Source organism: Gordionus sp. m RMFG-2023, chromosome 1 (genome assembly GCF_954871325.1).
Source record: "Gordionus sp. m RMFG-2023 chromosome 1, tfGorSpeb1-WG-v2, whole genome shotgun sequence".
Lineage (NCBI taxonomy): Eukaryota > Metazoa > Nematomorpha > Gordioida > Chordodea > Parachordodidae > Gordionus > Gordionus sp. m RMFG-2023.
In genome coordinates this window covers 71,399,531-71,418,183 of record NC_088775.1, presented here as the reverse complement: position 1 = coordinate 71,418,183, position 18,653 = coordinate 71,399,531, and the positions used below count along the sequence as shown (strand labels likewise).

General features: G+C 27.5%; 2 protein-coding genes across 2 annotated transcripts in view; one reads left to right on the top strand and one right to left on the bottom strand.

The window, feature by feature from the left end:
- The window catches only part of LOC135922681 (UDP-glucose:glycoprotein glucosyltransferase 1-like), a 51,744-nt gene extending 43,511 nt beyond the window's left edge, over nucleotides 1–8,233 (bottom strand). Inside the window, exons 1-5 of the mRNA XM_065457113.1 lie at nucleotides 8,100–8,233; nucleotides 7,908–8,050; nucleotides 3,601–3,833; nucleotides 3,390–3,542; nucleotides 2,281–2,410 (exon numbers count right to left, since the gene is read on the bottom strand). Coding sequence (XP_065313185.1) covers nucleotides 2,281–2,410; nucleotides 3,390–3,542; nucleotides 3,601–3,833; nucleotides 7,908–8,029 — 638 coding nt within the window. The 5' untranslated portion in view covers nucleotides 8,030–8,050; nucleotides 8,100–8,233. The remainder of the gene's footprint in view (nucleotides 1–2,280; nucleotides 2,411–3,389; nucleotides 3,543–3,600; nucleotides 3,834–7,907; nucleotides 8,051–8,099) is intronic.
- A 2,646-nt stretch (nucleotides 8,234–10,879) lies between these two features.
- On the top strand, nucleotides 10,880–11,332 carry LOC135929414 (uncharacterized). The gene has a single exon (XM_065465983.1). The coding sequence runs from the start codon at nucleotides 10,880–10,882 to the stop codon at nucleotides 11,330–11,332; it is 453 nt and encodes a 150-aa protein (XP_065322055.1).
- Nucleotides 11,333–18,653: the final 7,321 nt, after the last annotated feature.

Below are 18,653 nucleotides of genomic sequence, written 5' to 3'. Positions count from 1 at the left end.
AAGAAATATTATATATTTCAAACCTTTTTAAAAAAAAAATGAATGCCAGGTCAAAAAAAATATTTTACTTTAAATCCGGGGCGGGCCGAAAAATCTTTTTTTTAAAAAATATGGGCTAGGCTGTGCAAATGGTACCTGAAGGCCAGTGCCATGTCGAGACTTTTGGCGGCCCATGGCAAATATATAATTTGGTAGCTCCTTAAAAACCACAATTTATCTATGCTTTTTTGATAATTTTTAATGAAAACTAAAGCATATATATTCTATTAAATTATAATCTTAAATGAGTAACGCACATTATAAAAATGAATATAATCCTTAGTTAAAATATTGCAATTTTATTTATCCTCCTCGCCTTTAATACAATGGATATATTTGAAGGCTTCAATTAACCTATTAATGTTAATATAGTGTAAAATACCAATGAAATTTTTATAAGATGCTTGATTAATATACACTAAAAAATTTAATTGAATTAGTATATATTGCGGATATATATATCGTTTTCTAACGTATCCTAATCTGTGAATAAAATATTTAATTAACAACATTTTTCCTTCTCTTTCAGGCCCATTTATCAATTCTGGCATATTAAATAATAATCTAAAATGATATTTAAAAAGATTTAATCGCTGGAAACGTTCCTCGAACGAATTTCTAATTGATCTAGCAATGCATTGAAAAATTCAATCTCATATTCCTTTTGAAGATCATGTATAGGCGTGTCATCTCTTATGTGAGAAAATTGTTTTTCAACTTTCAATCTATGAATTAATGTAATTGAAGGAAAACACTGCTCTACTAAACTCATTTACGGTCGCAAGCTTTTCGCTAGTAAATGGAATTCTGAAAGTCGCTTTCGTTAAAGCTATCTAAAATATCTTGCGTACCTTCAAACTATAATGACTCTTTTCAATTCAATATTTTGCATGACCTTTTTACTAAATTCACCGGGTCAATATATCCAACCAGATGACAAGTTACCAAAAATGGAAATTGTTTTAATTCTTTAGCCAAGAAATGGCTTCTGTGCAGCATTTGGAGTCGTTAGTTTTTTCGGATATGATCGTAAATATCACCAACCCGATTTCTAATGGCCTTTACACTCTCCATCTTATAGTCCCATTGCGTTTCAGGTAGTGAACGCTAAAAAATGATTTTGCGACTAATGATGATCATACCATGTCACCACGTAGCAGATTTAAGCTGTGGTAATTACAGGGCATAAAAAACACTATCCGATTTATTTGTAATATTTGAGCTTGAACCCATTTATAACATCCTCTCATATTTAATCCATTATCGTAACCTTTTCTACGATTTTTTTTACCTCTAAATGTAATTTTTTAGATAATGATAAAAATGCTTCAAGGTCTGGCCAGTACTGGAATCGATTTTAAAAAAGCCAATAATCGCTCAATTATTTTAAAGGAGTTTTTGTTAAGTTTTACGTATAGTATAATTACGGTTAATTGTTTCTGGTGACAATATTATCCATAAATATTTTGCGTTTTTAATATCATCAACAATTTTTTTTCTATGATTTTATTTCCTATCAAGTTAATATTTTCATTTTGAATTCGATTTCTAAGGAAATGATTATGAATTCACTATTCTTGACGAATGTGGTCGAATTATATTATATCAAATTTCGATAAAAAAATCAAATTTCTTAACTAAAAAAAATCAAATTTTTTTTATTTTCAAAATTAATACATAAACATAGATTGCAAAGAAAAAGAATAATGCTTTGCTTGTATGTAGTATATACAAAAAAATTCTTATTTTTCAAGAGCTAAATATTAATGTTGTTAAAAAACCCCGATTTGCGTCGATTTTAAAAAACGGCAAGATTAAAATTATCCAAAAATAACATATGTAAGCCTAAAGATTTTGCTCATAGCTGGCAGAAATGCTTGGAGATCTATTTGTCAAATCTCGATGCTTACATAATATTATTTTCGTTAAAATATTGATCGCTTTTTAACAACATTACTAAATATAATTGAGTAAAATTACAAAATTTGGCTACCCCTAAAATTCATTTCGGTTTGATATTTATCATAAAATTACTATTAAAACTGTTTATAGAGCTATATGGATGCCCTGCATAAAAAAATTATTGCTGAACTATGAACCCTCATTAAAGGTTTTTGAGCCTTAACCTAATCTAAACCTTTTATAAAAATGAATTCCTGAACAGAACCTAAACCTATATAATTTTATCATATCAAAAGGTTGACAATATATATCAGTAGTAGATAAAAAAATATTATTTACTTTAAACGGGTGAAATTGAAGCCTTGGACTAAGTAATCATCATCATCGTGGAATATGTTAGAGTAATTTAGGTATTGATTATAAGTATCGATATTTTTTTCCTTGTCTGATCTAATTCTTTCGATGGTGTCTATATCAATTGATTCATTTAAAGAATATATTATATGTTAATTTTTAGCTAGGTCAGAAGGCAGAGCATTCGTTATCATTATCTTAATTTAATTCCCGTTTTATATTTTAAACAGATTATTTTATGAGGACCAATATGGTTGATTTAAATTTGCAACTAAAAAAGAATGTTGAGTTCGTAGTTCCTAGCTAGAGATTTGCAAAAGTAGGCCCGACCCGAATTTATTTTTAAAAAAATGGGGTTCAGGATGGGTAGGGTCTAATATTTTTTTTAAAATATATCTAAATTTATCAATTTTATGTTGAATTTTTTATGTAAAATAAAAATGACGCCATATAACATATATCTTTTATTTTGAAAAAATTAATTTCTATATTTAAATAAATTCGGGCCGGTAAATTTTTTAAAAAAATTCGGGTTCAGGCTAGACTGGCAAAACTTTTTTTAAAAAATTTTGGGCCGGATTTGAAAAATTAGGTCTGACGCAGATCACTCGATTTCAGTAAAGAGTTTACAAACATAAATAATGCATTTTTGGGAAAAGTATTTAAAAAATAGTTCACCGCGATCCTAAATTATTAAGAGGAGCCGTATTTTTATGTATGTCCATTATTGGGTATAACTTAATTAATATTATTAATTCAAAAACGTGCATGTGCGAATAAATTTAAGATAAACCTTGATTTTTTTAAAGAAAATAATTTAATTAAGTTAAAAAAAAGATGCCTAGATAAAGAGATGCATCTTGATGGAAGTGGGAGGATCTAGAGGAAGACCCAAGATGACGTATAGCGGCGGATATGAGAAAAATGAATCTCACAATTATTGATGCTCAGGACCGACAAGAATGGAAAAGAAAAATCAGAGAGAAAACTGGCCTGAGTAAACCTGGAAATCTCCATTAAAAGGAGAAGATGAAGAAATCCATATCATACATATAAATTTTCTCAATTTCGTAATCATGAATTATTAAATTTACTTTTGATTCCATCATCGTCTTTCGCTCTGTACTCCGTATTTTTTATGGTCAATTCAACGCCGAACCCGGATAAAAATGTTTTGCGATTATGGTCGACGTCAAGCTTGGTGTCCGATAGCGCGAAAACTGGCCTGAAATAATACTGGATCGAACCTGTTTATTATTTTCCATATTAGGAAAAATTAATTTTAAAAAAAATATATAACAGAACCTCCGAGGCTCAGATCTTTCAATATCCCGTGATTTTTTCGGAAATGGGCTGATCTAAAATCGGAATATAGTACGACAGGTGGTAACGATGCGGCAATACAATCATATTTATGAGTATGCTCAGTAGCGGTGTGCAACGGGCGAGGAGTTAATGGAGAAGGGTATCTGTGATCGACGGATTTGTATATAGTTAACTGCGGATCGTTTTGAAGACAGGGATCGTTTTTGCGAGCCCTTGAAAAATAATTTGAGAATCAAAAAAAATTATTTTATACAAAAGAATTTTGACAAGAAATATGCTAATAAAAAACGATTATTTTGAAAATCGCGAGGTACCTAATTATTCAAAAGAAAAAAAGGAGAAACGACCCATTCATAATGACACTGGTCATTTTAGATGGAATACGGTTAATTAACGGTTTACAACCTATGTCGCGCTATCTAAAAATGCAGTCTTCGAAGAATTACAAAATTTCAGAGGATGCTGATTCCTTCCTTTATTTTATTGCATTTAGCATTTTAGATTATGATTAATACCTTTCAATCATTTTAAAAAGAGCCGCTCCAGGACATTATTTAAAAAGGGCAGAAGTTCAGCTATTTTTCGAAACTCGGAAGCGGGAGTTAACTTCTTTTTGGGATGGAGCGGGGACTTATTTAATCATATTGCATATTTTTTTTAAAGATAATATATTAATTAATGTATTTGTTGTTGAATACAATAAAAATAATAGTTTTTAAATTTATAATATTTAATTATATTTGAGCCGAGTTGTTATTTATATTTTTCTATTTTTGCCCCTTTTTAAATTCAAATTATAAAACCAGATAGATAAGATACTGAAATGGATGAAATAAAACAAAAAATATTTTTCTCTTCTAGAAGAGGTTGAATTGAAAGGAAGTAAGTAATATTGATGATGAATTTTTATTATGTGTTATATATCCCTCTCACCTAGTGTTGTTAAATGGCTCGATTTGAGTCGATTTTTAAAAAAGTCTCACTATTTTAGCAAGAATAATATAGATGTCCAAACCTTTTGTGCCATCTAGGGAAAAATTTTCAGGCTTGCGTAATATTTTTCTGGATATAATATTGTGTTAGCCGTTTTTAAAAATCGACTCAAAACAAGCCTTTTAACAACTACGCTCACCCTTCAAACGATTTTAATAAAATATGGTTTTTTAAGTTCCTTCAATCTCACAAGTAATTTTTGATTAAAATATTAATTTTGTTAATATGAAATACAAACAACAAAAATGGAAAATGTTTCATTTGTAAATTATTTGAAAAAAAATATCATAAAACTAAAATTATTTTAAAAATAGGGAAAATAAAAATTTGGAAAAACTAAAAAGATCTTTTTCGAAGTGCCTCTATATTCCAGGTGTATTACGTTAAGCATTATAAAAAAAACTAAGAAAGCAACGATTTTATTGACTTGCAAAGAAAGAAAGAAAGTTTGACCACCCCTCTTTCCACATTGTAAGGATCAATAGAGTACTTCTCACAACCATTAACTTGGTTGTGAGGTTTTGATTTGGTGTAGCCAATAGCTGAGTCAAGGAGTTGGAGAATTTACCAGCAAAATTTAAGCCCGCATTAACTTTATTAATGAAATTTGAATAATGTATTTCATTTTGAGTCAAAGGTTGTTTTAAACGCTTTAAATATTTGGATTGCTTAGCCCAATCTGGCTGATTATTAATACTAGTTCAGTTTGAATACCAAAAAAATTATTCATCAAGCAAAATGATTCAAGCTTTTATAGAATAAAATTTGTGGGGAAAAAAGTTCTAAAATCTTTTCAAAAATTATCATTAATTAGAAAATTAACAGGACAAAAAAAATGTTGAGAGATGTCAAGACTTCCCCTCAAGTAGATCATCCGTAGGATGCATCCATCTTAGGCATAACTTCCTTAAAATGTGTTCCCTCATCAAAATCAATTCTAGGTAAACGTTTGATCATTCAATGATACATTTGGTGATCAGAGATGGCCAGGAAGTTATAAATAGAATTATTATATATAATATACACTCCTATAATTATATCAATTTGCCCTATTTTACCAAAATTAAATTATAACATAAAAAGGACATCCTAATTAAACATACAAATCCAATACTAATTTTTCACCATATAAGCATATCTTTACTGCAATTTTTCCTAGTCATTAATTGAATTGTATTTTAAAATTGTAGTGAAGAGTTATCAATAGTTACATTTTTAAATAATGGTCACTCTAACCTTAACCCTTACTCTTTTTCTCCATGTAATAGTAAGTCTACATTTTTCAAGTATGTTAACTGTAATCATTCATTTTTTTATAATAGCCAAAACATGAAAGTGATTAATATTGGAATTTATAAATTTTTAAGGATAGTTAATATTTATATACTTGTATTATGGGTCACAAGTTTATAAGTTTCTCTAAGCTTTGAATTAAAAAAATTTATGTATTTATCTTAAATTAAAAATTATTAAGGACCTGGACCATACAACTCCTATAAAGTTATTTCATGGGCTTGGCTAAAAACAAAATCTTTTTTAAAATTTTCAACAGACCAGTTTTGACTTGACTGAGCTCTAATTTATATCAATTATTATAGATCTTGACAGATAAATACTAAACTGGAAAAAAAAATTAAGTATTTTAATTGGAATTTTTAGTTTTTATAAAGATAACGACACTTTACGATATCAGAGAGGGAGATATACCTAACAATCATATTAAGACAAGAGTTCTACAAGACAAGACTGTTGACCTGAGGGTGGGAGATGGTAGCATCATCTATAAAATAAAGGCAAACCTTCTTATTCTTCCTTTTTGCCTGATTGAATAACACAATTACAAAATAAATATAATAAATAAGAGGTTTTTTTAAATAAGGAGGTGGGAAATATCTACTATACATTTTCTTATCATATGCAATAAATAGAATAAAAAAGATAAACACATTAAATTATCAAAGCTATTACAGTATTTATATTTAATACCTAATATTGAAATAAATATTAATTTTGAGCTTGAAATTTCTTCCCTATACACATTTTTTAAAGATTGCCAGACCTAGATCTGAAAAAATTTTGCCATTGGGCCAAAGGTAGGCTTGAAAATTTAGAATTTGCATGTCTCAAATTCAGACTTTTCATTGCTTTTACAAATGATATATATCAGAGACCTGCAGAGGTACCATTTGCATAGCCTGGCCTAGATTTTTTTAAAAAAATTTTTTTAGGACTGGCCAAAATTTTTAAATTATATTAGGTATTTTATCATAATTTTCAGCGAGTGTTATCATTTAATAAGCAAGCATATTACATATTTTATCTTTTTTTATTCTAAACAGATATTTAGTATTATAAATTGATACTTAAAAAATTTGTGTAAATAATATTTTGAGAATATACTATATTAACCCTTCAATACTCTGGTGGGGTATATGAAACCACAGGCATGCTAGAAATGATATTACATAAAAATGGTTAAATATTATGATCTGGATTCTTCAGTAGCTTTATCAAATATGTCTTAGAATCTATATTCCAAATTTCATATATTTCGGTTAAGTAGTTAAGATATAAGCATTTTGTGACTGATTGGGGTTTGTGAGATTCCACCAGAGTAAATTTTTATGTTCTATATTTTTTTTATATTTGAATGTATTAGTGTAATTTTTTTTTTATATTGAAAAATAAAGATCCATATTATGAATTATCATGATTATATGATGGATAAGTTATTTTTTTAATTTTATATTTGAAATTTTAAAAAAGTTTTTTGGCACAAATTATAATTATCCTCATCATCTTTAATCTAGGCTTAAGAAATAAAAATATTTAAATATTTTATCAAACTTAAGGTTAGATTTATATCCAAATATCAAATAAAAATAATGAATATTACTGAAGATATATATATTTGAAATTGGGGTCTATTAAACCCCACTCGAATACAAGCGTCATTTTTTTCATCGAAGTATTGAAGTGTTAATTATATTTATAAAAAAAAATAAAACTAAAATTTATTTAAAAATGGATTTAAATAAAATTTTGAGAATATACTATATTATATATTGCATATATAAAAATAAAATTAATATTTATAAAAATGGAAGTAAATTATATAATCATTATAACCATATCTAATTGACGAATATAATAATCCATGATGTATAAATTTTAAAAAAAAATGTTCGTGGCCCAGCCCGGCTACCCAGGCCAGGGGCTGGGCCTACAGGTTTCTGATATATATATATATGTAATATTAGGTAAATTAATAATGTAAACTATATATTAATTACTGTTTATGTGTACTTGAGTGAAGATATAAAGAAAATTCATTGGCATCACAAAATGATAAATTCTTAAATTGTATATAAAATTTCTGAGAACATAAAATTTGCTGTACATTCCTTTCAAGCATTTTCTTATCTTCCAAATATATCTATAAAAAAAGAATATTATGAAAAAAAAATTTAATTGAAAAAATAAACTTGATTAAATGTTTCAATTTTAGGTGAATAAATTCTTAAAGCTATGGAAAACTTTAAAAAATTAATCCATGTATTTGCATTGTTATTTTTGTAGATATTAGAAGCTATTTTTATCAATAATTTATATTCACTTTTTCCATTAGTATAATATAATTCATCTTTAATGAAGAAGATTAACCTATATACCTTTAACATTTTTAACCTGATCCAAAAATTTTCATGTAATAAGTATTAATCTTTTCAATAAAGTCCCAATATAGTGCTTCATTTTCTTCATTAAAGAACTCACTATTAAAATAATAAATATTTTATAATTTGTTAAAATAATAAACCTTGCTTCAAAAACTAATGGAGTATCAGACCATTGAGTTTGAAGAGTCGTTATAACAGATTTTTTATGATTTTGTACATCAGTTTTAAGATATGAATTACATTTATCATATATTGAAGATATCAGAATATATATGTATAATATAGATTTAACATTCAAACAGTTTAGCATTTCGGAATGTTATTAATTAGAGCAAATACTGCATAAACTCATATGATTAACAGCTTATTTCGGATAACATCGTGTTCTGACACAATTTGATAAATTTAAATTTACATGAATGTTTGCCAAAATATGCTCATCGTCTCTCTTGGAACTTATGCTAAACCCTGACTCGCATTTAAATTTTAGATGAAATAGGATAAAATATATTGCTGTAAAAATTTTATTAATGACTCATTATAATACAATGATATTGCTGGTTATCGCTCAAATCTATATATTGCAAACAATCATAGGCATTATTTTCAAAATAAAATATTCTTCCATCTTTTTAAATGTAATTTAAAAGGGTACATTCTCAGCAAATTCATATTCATGCCAAACAATGTACTATATTAATGTAACCATTGTAAATAAGAGGATTTTTTTAATTGAATTTATGATCTAAAAAATAACTCTTTTACATTCATAATATTTTGATAGTTGTTAGTAGTGCTAAATAATTTTGATTATACTTTTTAAAATTTATGAAAGGAATAACAATTAAAAAGATGTATGTTATAATGTGGAAACATGGCCGCTAAAGGTGGCGATTTTTTAGGGGGGGGGGGGGTAGGCATAGAATTTTGAGGTGGGTTTGCATTCCGTGAAAATCCTGCCATGTAGACTCTGTATATATGTATATTTTTTAATAAATACATATTTATACAGCTTCAAAAGAATGTCGTATAAATATTATCCTTGGATATAAAATTTCTTGGAACATCAGATTGTCTTAGAATAAATTTGAGATTAGGAAATATCGGTTTATGTTAAATATCGTATGGAATATATAGGATGCCCATATATAAATGTAAAGGAAATACATAGAAAGAGTACATATGAAGGAAATGAAAAAATTGATATAACATATTCCCAATGTCGGAATATAGGTAACTACCTAAGATTTTCATGAAATGTGACTAAATGATAGCGAAAATATTATGATCAGAGTTATTTATTACATCGGAAACCTAAATTGTTATATTTGAATGTTTAAATATATTTTAAAAGGTTACGCTATTTGAATTATATATTTCTTACATTTTATATTATCTTATGGAGGTCAATGTAATTGCATATTAGTAGTAGTTAAATGACATAATTATAAAGGACTATATATAGGAAACAATTTTATAATAAAGAATCTATTGTTTTGACTATAAAAAATGGCGACGAAATAAAAAAAAAATCTAAGTCACGCGGTTTTCGGTCTTCGGTCAAGTTTAATAATATATAGAATTATTAAAAAAATTTCTGTTTATAAAAAAAAAATTGTATATATTTAGAAATTATGGATAAAATTATTCTCCAGGACTTTAAAAAGGAGGATTGTTCTATCGAGGACTACGTTGATTATATCAAATATATACTAAATGTGAAAAGTATTCCTCAAACTGACGCCACTTTAAAAAAATTATTTTTAGCATATGGAGGAATAAACATTATAACTGATATCAAAAAATTACTCTATCCTAAAAATATAGAGGAGGTAGGATGGATTGACATATATAAAATAGCAAAACAACTATATAAAGATGAAAGAACTATTTTGGCATCAAGAATTGATTTCATTAGATTAAGTCGCGGGGCTACTGAATCCGTAATGAACTATTTAAAAAATATAAAGGAGCTAGCCCGAAGATGCAAATTTGAAGACAATGTAGAACTGAGAATTCGAGATCAATTAATCGCCGGACTAAAGATGTCACAAATGGATAAAGAACTACGATTAAGATATCCAGAAGCTTAAACAAAGTGGTAGAATTGGCTTTAGCGATGGAACGAGCCGACTTAAAAATAAATAATATTGCTAAAATGGTATATAAAATCAAAGAGCCCATGATAATGATAATCAGATAAATCAACATGATAAAAATAATCGGCAGTATAAGTATAATAATAATGATAATGATAAACGGCACTATCAAAATGATAATAAAGCACATGTAAAAAGACAACTAATGCCCGGGTATAATAACTACCATACAAATAATAATAGTAATTGGAGAAAACCATGCTATTTCTGTAATCGGTTTCATGCTATTAGAAATTGTCCCGCCTACGGAAAATTGTGCAGCAAATGTAGGAAACCAAACCACTTCGCCGTATGTTGTAAAACTAAAGAAAAGATTTACGGAACAAATTACAATAATAAAGAAGACGATTCGGATGTCTCAATAAGAAAATATACAAATATGGGCAACATCCAACAATTGAGGTATTAATAAACAACCAAAAAATTAAAATGGAATATGATACTGGCTCGACAGTAACCATTATTAATAAAATAATATGGAATAAAATCGGAAAGCCAAAACTTAGAAGGGCTAAAGCACCAACTACATATGGAAATAATAGAATAAAAATTATGGGTGAAGCTGATGTAAAAGTACAATTGAATAATAATATAAAATGGCTTCCATTATTAGTCACACAAACAAATGATGCAGCTCTATTTGGATTTCCATGGATTATCGTATTTGATTTAGCGTTACCAAAAAATGTAAAAATCAATATGATCAACAATAGATATAAATACAATGATAATGGTAACGTAAATATTGACAAACTATATAAAGAATTTGCTACGGTGTTTGATAATAAATTAGGATTAATAAAAAATGTCGAACTAGTAAAACTACAATTGGAAGAAAAAACAAAACCAATTGCACTGCCAGCTAGAAGAGTACGAAATTGAAAATGAACTGAAACGTTTGGAAGAAAATAATATAATCAAGAAAATAACAACAAGAGTAACCTGGAGTACTCCAATGGTAGTAGTACGTAAAACTTCAGGCGAACTACGATTATGTGGAGATTTTAAAGTAACGTTAAATAAATTTCTACTAAAAGACTATCACATTCTACCAACGTTTGAAGAATTAATAGCAAAAATAGCGAATGCAAATAAATATACAACATTAGATCTCAAAGATGCATACCTACAAATGAGCATTGACGATGAATCGTAAGAATTATTAACAATGTTAACACCAAATGGATATTACCGCTATTTACGATTACCTTTTGGTATAGCTACAGCACCAATAATATTTCAACGATATATGAACGATTTACTGGCTGATTGTAAAGATACAGCAGTGTATTTAGATGATGTTATAATCACAGGAAAAAATGATACTGAACATATCGAGAATATAAAACAAGTCCTTAAAAAATTACAAAATGCGGGATTAAAAGTAAAAACAAGCGAAATAAATTTTATGAAAGAAAAAGTATCATATTTAGGATACATAATAGATCAAAATGGAATACACCCGGATAAAAATAAAATAATAGCAATACAAAAATATCCAACGCCAAAATATAGACATGACATAAAATCATTTTTAGGTATATTAAACTATTATACACGGTTCATACCAAACTTACATGGAATCATAGCCGAATTACATAATAAAACTAGTAAAAATGTTAAATGGAATTGGACTAAAAAAGATGATGCATTATTTGAAAAAGCAAAAGGAATAGTAACAGAACACAATACTATACAATTTTATAAACCGGATCTTGAGTTAATACTAGAAACAGATGCATCAAACCAAAGATTTGGAGCTGTACTCTTGCAAAAATATGATAATGGCAATGAATACCCAATAGCTTACACCTCGAGAACTTTACAAGATGCTGAAAAGAATTATTCAACAATCGACAAAGAAGCCAAAGCCATAGTAAACGGCGTAGAAAAATTTCATAACTATTTGTATGGACGAAAATTTAAAATACGAACGGACCATAAACCTTTAACAAAAATATATGGGGATAACAGAGATTTAAAGGATTTAACAAACCAAAGATTGTTACGTTGGGCTTATAAATTATCAGCATATGATTATGAAATAATGTATAAGTATGGCGCAAGTAATATAATTGCAGATGCTTTATCGCGAAACCCAATAGAGATAAATGATAATAAAATAACAAGTGAAAATAAAACAGTGAAATATATACGAAATCTTACTTATGACACATTAACTCTATCAAGAAAAGAACTTGCTAAAGATCCAATTTTAAGAAGAGTAAAAATATTATTAAATGGTACAAATACAAAATCAAGCACCAGAATTACAAGCTTTTAGAACAAGAATAGATATATTAGAAAATAATGACGGTATCCTATTTTGGAATGGTCGCTTAATAATTCCATATTCACTACAAAAACGAGTTTTACAGATATTACATACAGGTCATCCCGGTATTACATCGATGAAATCCATTACGAGACATTATATATGGTGGGAAAAATTAGATAAAGATGTCGAAAATTAGTCAACCGCTGTATTGGGTGTCAAAAACATCGCAGAGATATACCAGAAGTTGCCGTATACCCATGGAATCCGCCAGCACAACCCTGGGAAAGGGTACATTTAGATTTTGCCGGACCACTAGACGGATTTTATTGGCTGGTAGGAATCGATGCATATTCAAAATGGATAGAGATCGATAGAATCAAAGATACCACAAGTAAAAATTTAATAAATAGATTAGAAAAATGGCTTACACGATATGGTGTTCCACGTCAAATTGTCACAGACAATGGTCCACAATTCATTTCAAATGAATTTTACAAATGGTGCAAAAATAAGAATATACAACACATAAGAACAACACCATACCATCCGAGAAGTAACGGATTAGTTGAAAGATGCATACAAACTATAAAAAATCGGTATTTTGCTAATAGAGAACAATCAAATGATGGGGAAAAATGCCTTAATGAAGTATTAGTTGCATATAGAAATTCCGAACATTCCTCAACGGGCCGAATACCTGCTAAACTATTTATGGGGAGAAGACTAAATACTTTATTAGACTGGGTGAAACCATCAATTACTGAAAAATTAGAAACCTCTGTAGTAAAACACGATCAGTTAAACAAAGGCATACATAGAGATTTTGGAGAAAACGAATTAGTTTGGATAAAAAATCTACTTAAAAAAGGATGGCATGAAGGAAAAATAATAAATCAACAAGCAAAATTCTCGTATAATGTAGAAGAAAAAGATAAAATAGTACGAAAACACGCAGATCAACTACGAATAAGGGAAGAACCAGACGAAACCAAATCAATAATACCAATTGAACCAAGTCAAAAAGGAAGGCAATCGCGTTATCCAACAAGGGAACGAAAGCCAACAAAAAGATTAATAGATGAACTTGAACTTGGTAATAAAAAGATTGATAGACGATCTTAACTTGGTGGGAAAGAAGATATGTTATATTTGAATGTTTATATATTTTTTAAAAGGTTACGCTATTTGGATTATATATTTCTTACATTTTATATTATCTTATGGAGGTCAATGTAATTGCATATTAGTAGTAGTTAAATGACTTAATTATAAAAGACTATATATAAGAAACAATTTTATAATAAAGAATCTATTGTTTTGACTATAAAATAAATTAGAGATCAAGATTATAAAATAATGATTTAAAGGAAGAATTGGTGTATGATATATGTGTAATGAAATAAATTCCATAGAAAGTGTAAATATAAAGAATTGCCGATTACGAGTTATAAGTATAACGTTGAAAATAATGAGGAACATGTTAAATGCTCCCAGAAAAAAATAAGGTTGGGAAAAAGATTATCCGAGATACAAGTAAATGATAAGAATTTGGATTTGAAAATAGTAGTAGGAAATAAATTACCCTAACAAGTCAATGATAAAAGTTTGAATTGAAAGGATAACAAAATTATCAAAAGTAGGACTGTGGTTAAATTTAAGAGGAAATGGTGCAAACATTACTAAGACTCATTATCCTAAAAGTATTGTTATATTCGCTTGTGATCGACGATTGCTAAATTAATTTGAATATAAATTATATTTTTATATAATTTGTTAGTTTGTGAATATATGATCGACGATTGTAAAATATTAATATGAATATGTAGTCTAGGAATACTTTTTTTTTATGAACTTGAATAGACTTGTAATTTTAATTATTTTTTATGAATACTTGTAATTTTTATTATTTTTATGAATTTTTATAATTTTAATTTTTATATTTTAGTTATGATTATGTAATTACAATATATATTAATTAATAAAGTATTAGTAGTTAATTTATTTATACTATTTATTTGTATTCTCGTTAGTGTTGTTAAACGGCTCGTTTTGAGCCGATTTTTAAAAACCGCTAACTCAATATTTTAGCCAGAAAAATATTGCCTAAACCTCAAGATTTCGATAATATATGTATAGACCTTTGTTCCTTCTATGAGAAAAATCTTCAGGCTTGTGTAATATTTTTTTGGATGAAGTATTGAGTTAGCCGTTTTTAAAAATCGGCTCAAAACGAGCCGTTTAACAACACTAATTCTCGTTAATTCTCAACTACAACATTTGTTACCGAAACATTATGTTCTATGGGCATATTCAGTTTAATTAACTTTTCTTTATTTGACAATGGTGTTGGAGAGAGGGCGACAGGGCAATTACAACTTTTCAGTCTAATGCAAATCAATATATAGGGTGGGACAAGGAGAAGTGTCAAACTGTATTCTAATACAAAAAAAAAATTCCAGAAGAACGTAAGAAAAATATGTAAATAAAAGTGAAAAAGAAAAATTATTTTGATAAGATTATGTTTATGTAGAATATAAAATCTAAAATTAAGAACAAAGAATTATAAAGGTAGCATTCATAGTAGATAAGATATAAAGAAGTTTGTGTTTAGTTATTTAAAGGTGATAATTAGGAATTTTATATTTAGAAGTTACTGGTAAACTAAAAACCATTTGAATTGAAACTTATAGAGACTGATATTTTAGATTTTAGAATTATTATTAATTGATCACTAGAAATAACTATGACAAAGAAAAAGAAACATAAATTGCGAAGGTTGATATTAAACTAATAGTTTGCTAAGATATAATAATTTAAAGATTCAGCGAATAAGATTAGAATATAAATTTATTATTAGGAAATAGTTGATGTTGTAATTAAATTCTTATTGAAGATTTACGTTTAATTTTTATTTTAAGGGCTGCGAGAGATAAAACAGCCTCAAGGATTTGATACGTGAATGTAGTATAATATTAGGTTGTAGATTAACCAAAAATCTTCATAAAGAGAAACGGCTTTCGTCATTAGAAAATTTATGCCGCAAACGAGCTCAATTAGAGATCGGATTTTTATTTTTGAATCAAATAAGATTTTAAGGCAATTAGGCAACGTTATTCTAATAATAGTAAAAAGATAGAGAAATACTAGAAATACTAAAAAGAAATGATAAGATTTATTTTAAATTGTTTTAATCGGTTTTAGATAGAAGAAAATATCGTGCAGAATGAAGAAATAATTTCTTTTAATAATGATATGGATATGAAATACTTCGGAAAAAAAAGTAGGAATTCAGGATGTTTTTAAAAGAAAAATTTTAGTGTAATATACTGATATAAAATTGTGAAATAAAAAGTACGTTTTTTTTAAACAAGTTGTGCTAGAATTAGATCATAATTTTGTGTTTTAAAATTGATGATAGACATAATTGTGAGAATCATAATTTATAAAGGAACAAATTGATGATAGACACATTTATGAGAATGATAATTTCTGATGGAATGAAATTGATGATAGACATAATTATGAGAATCATATTTTCAGATAGAATGAAATTGATGATAGACATAATTATGAGAATCATATTTTCAGATAGAAAAAAATTGATGATAGACATAATTGATTTGTTTTTTAACATGTCTGCGAGAGTTATGAGAATCATAATTTTGGTGTGTTGAGAAACAATGAGACTTGCGAGAAGATAAGTCATTTGGTGAAAAAGAACAAAATAAAAGATATTTATTCCAGTTGTTTTTGAATAATGGACGTGAACAGCATAAAGAAGAAAAGAAATAGATATTTTAGTTTCTTTAAAGAACAGGCGTGTACCACAAGATTACAATATTTCTTATAAAAATTTAGAACTAAGATTTTTTTAGATTCAAGATATTCAAGAGAATTTTAGATATAGATACAACGGTAGATAGACATGTTGACAAAGGATGTGGATATTACCTACAAATGGCTCAAGGAAAATATGGATTTGGGCTACATTGAGGGTAGAGGGGTGATAGAATTTGACATCGATGTATTATAATTTTAAAATTTAATTAGAGAAAAAAGTGAGCAAATATTTCGAAGTTAAAAAATATAATAGATTAAGCAAGGAAGAATTAGATTAGAGGCGATAACCTTAAGACGAAGTGGACATATGATATATTCGGTGTAGTTCAAATTTGAGAATAAATGGGTAAGAAAAAGGGATAAATTATTTCAGAAGTTATAAAGGGTTAAATAGATTATTTTAGGTCGAAGTAGATTAGATTCGATCTGAAACAGTGAGACCAAGATCAAGTGAGAATAAAGACAAAGTCGATATCTAGGAACTGTCGTAAGATCTATACGGTTACAATAATTAGATGCCTAGAACTTCAAAGACAAGCGACTAGATAGAACAAAGGGTCAAGACGTTCGAGCTGCAATCGTTAATCGCTGACCAATATAGCCAAGTGTTAACTGAAACTCTAGTCTAAGATATGAAAGTTGACGATATAGAGACAAGAATTCGCGGAAACAATAGTAATCGCAGACTAATTATCGCCAATCATTTTCCGAGAAAAAGCGTTGATCAATTATAATTTACCAAGGTTAAAACAAAATATAATTAAAAAGAGCTAGAAGAATGTATCGGGAATCATGATAACAGAAGTGAATCGAGTTCGTCAATTGCCTATAGAGATCAAGAGATAATCGTTTTCAAGGGGTTGACAAGAAACAGAAGGATTAAAGAATTTCAGATTGTAATCGGATACAAACAGTCCTTAAAAGTGAAGAATATTAGACAATAGACCGCCGTCGTGAGAAACTAGAAGACATTAAAGATTAAGACAAATAGATTTGGTGGAGATACAAGATCTGTAAAGTCGAAATCGAAAGAAGTTGGTCATTCGCTGATTGGTGGGTCTAACTTAAATGGAAGGGTGTTGCAGTTTTGCTTCACAAAAAAATGCATTATGCAAATCGTAAACAAAAATAATGTTTTATTTAAATATCCCCGTCTATGTAAATGAGAAAAAAACGCGTGATATTTGTAGATTTTTTCATACTTTAACAGTTTTAACAAGTGGGATGTAGAACTTTTTATTCTTCGTTAGGGAGACTATGTAAATGTTGATTAAAGAAAAAGGATATATAATGGAGAAATTATGATGCGAAAAAGATTTTTTTTAACTAAAATTTACTTTTTAATTTTTTTCTTTTCTTTTCTTATATTAATTTTAATTTTCTTTTATTTTGATTATGTTTTTCACTTTGTATTTAATTATATTTATTATTATTTAATAAAGGATTCAACTATAATTTTAGTATATATTTTCTTTTTATATTTAGGTTTGATTTCCAATGATAAAATCTCCCAATTGTGACAATAATTATATTCGCTTGTGATCGACGATTGCTAAATTAATTTGAATATAATTTATATTTTTATATAATTAGTTTGTGAATATATGATCGACGATTGTAAGATATTAATTTGAATATGTAGTCTAGGAATATATTTTTTTTATGAATTTGAATAGACTTGTAATTTTAATTATTTTTTATGAATACTTGTAATTTTTATGAATTTTTAATATACTTGTAGTTTTGTTTTGCATATTTAAAAAAAAAGTATATAAATGGGATAAAATTTCCAAATAAAAAGTTTTGTCTTGTTTTATGATTTTAAAAGGCTTTAGTACTATTGTGCAAAATTCAGGATATTAATAGCGTGGTCTCTAAAGAATTGTAACATTCGTAAGATTATTAACCGAAATTTATTTATATATTAATTTTATTTAATACTAGGTTCCTTAATTGTATTAAGTCTCCCCCACTAGCTTCGACAAATAAGTTACAATCCTATATAAGGAGTGGTAACAAGTATTATAGTGAAAAATAATGAAATAAATAAAATACCAAGAACACTAATAAATATTCGAGATTTTT

What these genes read in the sequence shown, in the direction of transcription:
- LOC135929414 (XM_065465983.1), top strand. Translation starts at nt 10,880, where the DNA reads ATGGAATATGATACTGGCTCGACAGTAACCATTATTAATAAAATAATA.